This window comes from Amblyomma maculatum, chromosome 2 (genome assembly GCF_055883805.1).
Source record: "Amblyomma maculatum isolate TAMU_Amacu chromosome 2, ASM5588380v1, whole genome shotgun sequence".
In the NCBI taxonomy this organism is placed as follows: domain Eukaryota; kingdom Metazoa; phylum Arthropoda; class Arachnida; order Ixodida; family Ixodidae; genus Amblyomma; species Amblyomma maculatum.
This window is the reverse complement of record NC_139345.1, coordinates 49,456,780-49,462,664: the sequence shown is the minus strand read 5'-3', so window position 1 is coordinate 49,462,664 and position 5,885 is coordinate 49,456,780. Positions and strand designations below refer to the sequence as shown.

Sequence of the window (5,885 nt, the reverse complement as noted above, 5' to 3'; positions counted from 1 at the left end):
AAACCAATAAAACAGCTGCTTATTTTTGTTTAATATTGATCATCTTTGACACTACTCGAGTTCTGACACGTTAAAAAAAAATACGTGCATGTTATTTCTTTATTTGGGTATTTCACTTTTTTTTTATTAATTACCAATGTCGCGTTTTTCGGCTCTTCTGAAATAATTCTAAAGTACCGGGCGTCTCCGAATGCACTGCTGTTTGTTTCGAAACCGAATACTGCATTATTTCGGATCGATATTTGAAAAGTTGAAACATCCCTCCAACGCTGATTCTGGGCAACCGCAACATTTTATTCGGCGACACCTCGCTAATGTCCGAGCTAAAACGGCCATCTGTATACACTGTACAGAGGAAGCACGAATAGTTTTCACTCTTGTGTGTTGTGACATTGCGTGTCACTCATGTGATGGGATATTCACGTGCCTCAGGTACACCAATCGAATTTCGCAGGCCTTGACTTTACGCTACAATTCATCTAGCGTAGCGGCACGCCATCTCCTCGTCGCCGCACGAGCCACTGAAGGCACTTTTAGCCTCAATATTTAATGCTGAAAAGTTGGCTTCGGTGGAAGGCAAACAAGTTGCCTGACTGCTACACTGGCCTGTTCATTTTGCAATCACGCTTTGAGATGCAGTTTAGCAACCCAATGCTGGCTATCTCAGATAGAAATCTTCATAATTTGCTACCAAGACCCTTCATTTTTTTTTTCATTTTGACAGTGACGAATAGCCAGAGTCAAACTATATTGATCACAGTGTAGTAGAGAGGAGCCTTCAGAGACCCTGTGCTCAATTTTTAAAGCGCAGCTCTTATGCGCCCGTTCGGCGGTTGAGCCGCGTCGCCGTTGGTGCCGTTGCCGTTGTATGTAACTACATGCATACATACATACATACATACATACATACATACATACATACATACATACATACATACATACATACATACATACATACATACATACATACATACATACATACATACATACATACATACATACATACATACATACATACATACATACATACATACATACATACATACATACATACATACATACATACATACATACATACATACATACATACATACATACGACCAACCATCTCAAGTTCTTCGCATCAATATATCGCAAAAACGCTTAAATAGCTGTGGTCACATTTCACGTTAGGGAGTACCTCACTCATTGCCATTAAAAGCAACCGCCATTGGCACGTACTCGGTGGACAGGTGTTCTATAGGAGCAACGGTCATTTATTTTAACCTCCAACTTCACAATTGCCGCCTATTCTTGCAAGTTCTTGGGGAGCTCTGTAATGAACGACCGTGTGCGCATCACACTCGTGTGTATACATACCATAAGCGAGGTCTGGCATTCTGTCGTTGCCATGGTCTTGTGCTCAGGAATCAGATGCCAGGACCAGATGAACATTATGTATCTGCTCAGACACAACAACCGGCGACGGTTAGTGTACCCTTCACTTGTCGTTCTTTTCTGCAGATTGAAGCAAAAACGCTGCCTCATTCTGTAACTGGTCATATGTCCTCAAGCCAGAAAGTATCTGCAATGCCTAAAACGCAAACGCTCAACCTAGGCACGTTTGAATACGCGCGCATGAAGTTCAGGGGTCGTATCCCATAAGCTGCTATTTTTCTTTTCGGGCCCATTTAGTTCTCCGGCGCCGGTCACTTGTTGAGTGACGAAGCCGTGGCTTTAAAGCGTTTGTGGGAATGGACCGGACCATTGGCCCATAAGCGACCGCACCTCAGTGCTGGGAGCATGAGGAAGCCGATGGTTATCCGATGCCTGCGACGAGTGGCGATTGCTGTCGCCGACAGCAGGAGAGTGCTGTCTTTGATATATGTGACAGGACGTTATCTTTTTGCTGTGATGCTAATGTCATACCAACGTCCGATCAAGAACATGGTAAATGGAAGCTTATGGAATACGGCTCTTGGTTCCATTGCACATGCGACGGTATAGTATGTTACTCTTTTACCGAATTTAACTGTGAAAGCGTTAGATGACATTTCAGTCCTGTTGAGTTCGAACAAACTCGGAAACCTATGGACAAAAAACAAAAGTTCCAAAATTTCATTGTGTCCTGGAATTTCGTGTCGAAAGCTCCGGTAACAGTCAGGAATTGCATAACGATTGCTGCAGTCCAAAAGGACTTCGGTATGCGGTTCTTCAGCGAATGCTCACTGAAGGCTTCTGGAGGAAGCCAGCACGACATATTTTGGAATGGTTTTACACCTCGCAGATGACCTAGAGGAGACACAGTTGGCCTGACTGCGCCTTGATTTTGGATCACAGCTATATGCTTCATACTGCTACAGTAGTTCACTGTAGTACTGCTAGGCATTTTTCTAGCGCCTCACATGGCGGTGAGCACTCCGCCCAGCAGCTCTCCCAGCAACCGGGCCCGGTAATCCCCGGGCCCGATACCGAACAGCATGTCCTCGATGGGTCCGCAGGGACAGGCCTCGGCGTCGCCGAACGCCCGGCACCACCACACGCAGCAGACAAGCAGCGCCAGCGCGTACGCCCACACGCCGTGCCTTTCGTACACGATGCCTGCGCATTAACCCCCGTGTTACGTGTAAAATTATCGAGGGAATATATTCTATCAGCACACCCACCTGGGAGCCTAGCGAAAAAAAAAATATTAATTGAAGCCTGTCTGTGGTCTAGAGTTGTGGACTAGATACCAAAACAAGAAAAATATAATGCAATGCGGTAGGAGCCTGATAAACTTACGAAATGCTCAAATATATAAGGCAGGCTCAGCTGTAAAAAAAAAAGGGGGGGGGGGAGGGGGGTGCTTAGAAGCTGTTCATAAAAATCATTTTATAGTCCACCGTATTGGCTCATTGGCAGCATCTTTTACACAAACTTCACTGTCACGCATGTGCGAAGGAAGCAGCCAGTTTAGCAACGCCTGTTGCTCTGACATGTGCCTTGTAAGACGAGCGGTAAAAGAGAAGAAACATGCACAAATATGAACACAGAGAGGGAAAGGTGTTCCTTGACCAACCTTTCGTCAAGAAGACTGCTTTCGCTAAACAGGAAGTCCTCTTGTCGAAACATTGGCCACTGAAGTGAAGCTTTATGAAGTTTCTCCCCTTATCCTAGTTTACGCTTCTTGCTTCACGCCGCGCGTGGTCTATATTTTATGGTGCATGTTACGCATGAGGTTCAGTGAGCGCGTTTACACGCTAGCCAGCAGTTAGAACACGATCGTCAGCATTGTATAGCTCAGTCGCTGTAACTTTCTGCTACAAAAATTCGGGTTCGATGATGAGCTGCATTTCACTGAAAATTCCAGCTGGTAGAAACTGCTAAGGGACCATACGGTACCCCGCGGTGCATCCTTGGGGCGGGAAGAATACATGAACATGATCGTTAGGGTACAGTATATATTATGACAATGACACCAAAATGTCCAGTCATTTTTTTGTTGCTTTAGTGTTCGTCGTACAGCTTGGTAAGCTCCCGGTATCTTGCCTATATAAATTAGCCGGGTTTCGTCAAGGGAAAGCAAACTTCGCGCGATCTTTTGTTGGTGATGCAAACTGGTATCTGCACTGCTCCAACGCCTGCAAGTGTTGCGCCACCATGACATCAGTGCTACTGGCCCTGTCATTGACCCCGGATTGGCTCATCTGTTCAGCAAGTGTAGTTGGCCCTTCTGTTGTATATCCTAGTTTGTATGCTACTTAGGGGAAGATCTGAATCAGTCGGACTCGACTACCACTTGTGAGGACGAACTACGCTTGCCTTAAGGAACCATCTCGGCGACAGTGTGGCCATTGTGTACAACAAAATCAAACCGCATTCATTGCAAACTGCGCATCCTACTCTTCGGTCCCTACGGCATGCATGCGGCAAGAACACACCTAGCTCGGCGACATCGCTGCACAGCTCCCAGGTTGCGATGGCTTCGGAGACGGACAGTCTCCACTTGAGCGGGGACACTCGGAACGCTAGCCGTCGAACCATCGCGAAGAGAAGCGTGTTTCCCAGTAGCACCAGGTAGGGGACCAGCTCGTCCATGTACGATGATGTCGTCACTACCGCGGCTGCCAGCTCCAAAGGCTCCACATCCTCCTCCGCCGCCGCCGCCGCCACCAGTCCCGGCTCTTCCATGCCTCTCCACTCTCCGCACCGGCCTGCCCACGTGCAACATGACACGGTCCCACCTGATTAAGTCACCGTGCTGGGTGCAGGAGGCAGTTGAACACCAATACCGATCTTTCCTACAGGGGAGCGCGCACCGCGTTTAGTAAGGTCAGTACTACCTCTGTCTATAAAACTCATTCATGTGACGTCAACTGCACGACGCTCCTGTGCAGGCAACCGGCACACAGCAAGATAGCGTACGCATCGTTCCGCGGCTACAGAACCGAAGTATCCTCTTGTCCAGCAAATCCGATAATGACCTTTCCCAAGGGGTGGCGAAGGGGCTTTTGTCAGCCGCGCCTCAGTTTGAGCGGTCTGTTTCTAAGCTAGCAGTTGTATGGCGGCCGGAGGTTTCAGGGTTCCCACGCAGGAACCTCCTTGCCACCAGCCACACGTGATAGTAGGCCAGAACAGCAGATTGGGCTCGTTAGTGATTCATTATAGTTTGTGTAGGTTATATCGTTAACATTGCAGTAGGGCACGAATCAACGCATCACGGGTTCGGGTACAGAAATTGGCTCCACTGAGCGAATATTTTGTGGTTTAATTTCAAATCAGTAGTGATGTGTCAGGTTATCGCTATTTTCAACTCATTTGCAGTTCTGAAGAAAAAAACTACAAAAATATGTTGTGTCCGCCTGTCGGAGAGGACCTATAAACGTTATGTTGGGAGTTAACCATAGCAGAATCAAAAGAGTTTCCTCTCTATTAAGAGAAAGCCAACAAAGGGGTAACCTGGTAAAATATTTAGCAAAGCTTTGCCTGACGAGGAAGGCTGAATACCCTCTCAACACTGGCTGGTAGGATATCTGATTCGGCAGTTAGCGGGGTTCACTCTTGTTTGTCCATCCTGAGTGGCGCTTGATAGGGCGTTGCAGACTCGCGGTTTGGCACCAATGGCTCGAAGAGAGAGGTATCTTGTCTCTTCGTCTCTACCTTCCCCCGCCTAAGCCGTCCTGTACATCTCTCTATTCCGCGGCGTTCTTTTCAGCCGGTGGGAGCCACCGTGTTCCGCCGCGGCCACCGTGACTCAGTTCGCCATTCCACTTAAGCTGATCGCGCAGGCTTCGGTTAAACCTGCGCGATTTGACGCGGCGGCTCTCAGATAGCACCACATGTACAGCTGGAACTGCAGCGCACCAGGCCCATATATTCACAAAGCTTGCATTGGGCAAGTATCGTGTAAAAACAGCGATTGCATGGAATAAAAACAAGTAAAACGAGATGTACTTTGCACTAACCGGATTAACAGAGATAACCCCTGATGATGTTTTCTTTTTTTTTTTTTTTCTGGGGGGGGGGGGGGGGGGGGGGGGGGGATTCACTTCACTTTCATAGCAAGATCAAAAAACAGCGCGGCTACTTGGGACAAACAGAGAGGAGAATAACGGACACCGGTTGTCGCATAGGTTAAGGAACATAGGATCAAGATATGGTGTTGATGTAGTATTTTCAGCCCCCAAAAAACTTGCCAAGATATGTGCCATAGTGGACAGAAGAATGAAGAATCAACAAAAAATAAGCGAGAGGAGGTCGTGTAAAATAAATCACCAGGTTAAGTTCGTACCATGTGCTGAAGGCGTGGTGTATGACATTGAATTTTCTTGCGGAAAGAGGTATATAGGCCAAGCAGGTAAATGTATCAACACCCGTCTACGCCAACATAAGGCATCTTTGAAAAATGCCCCATCGTCGAACCT

At 47.3% G+C, this 5,885-nt stretch overlaps 1 protein-coding gene across 1 annotated transcript in view; it reads right to left on the bottom strand.

Annotated features, from left to right (window-relative positions):
- Positions 1 to 5,885, bottom strand: part of AQP (aquaporin) — a 35,453-nt gene that overhangs the window by 18,029 nt on the left and 11,539 nt on the right. The window contains exons 2-4 of the mRNA XM_084594088.1: positions 3,903 to 4,175; positions 2,385 to 2,580; positions 1,360 to 1,441 (exon numbers count right to left, since the gene is read on the bottom strand). Of these exons, the coding sequence (XP_084450214.1) occupies positions 1,360 to 1,441; positions 2,385 to 2,580; positions 3,903 to 4,152 (528 nt within the window). The 5' untranslated portion in view covers positions 4,153 to 4,175. The remainder of the gene's footprint in view (positions 1 to 1,359; positions 1,442 to 2,384; positions 2,581 to 3,902; positions 4,176 to 5,885) is intronic.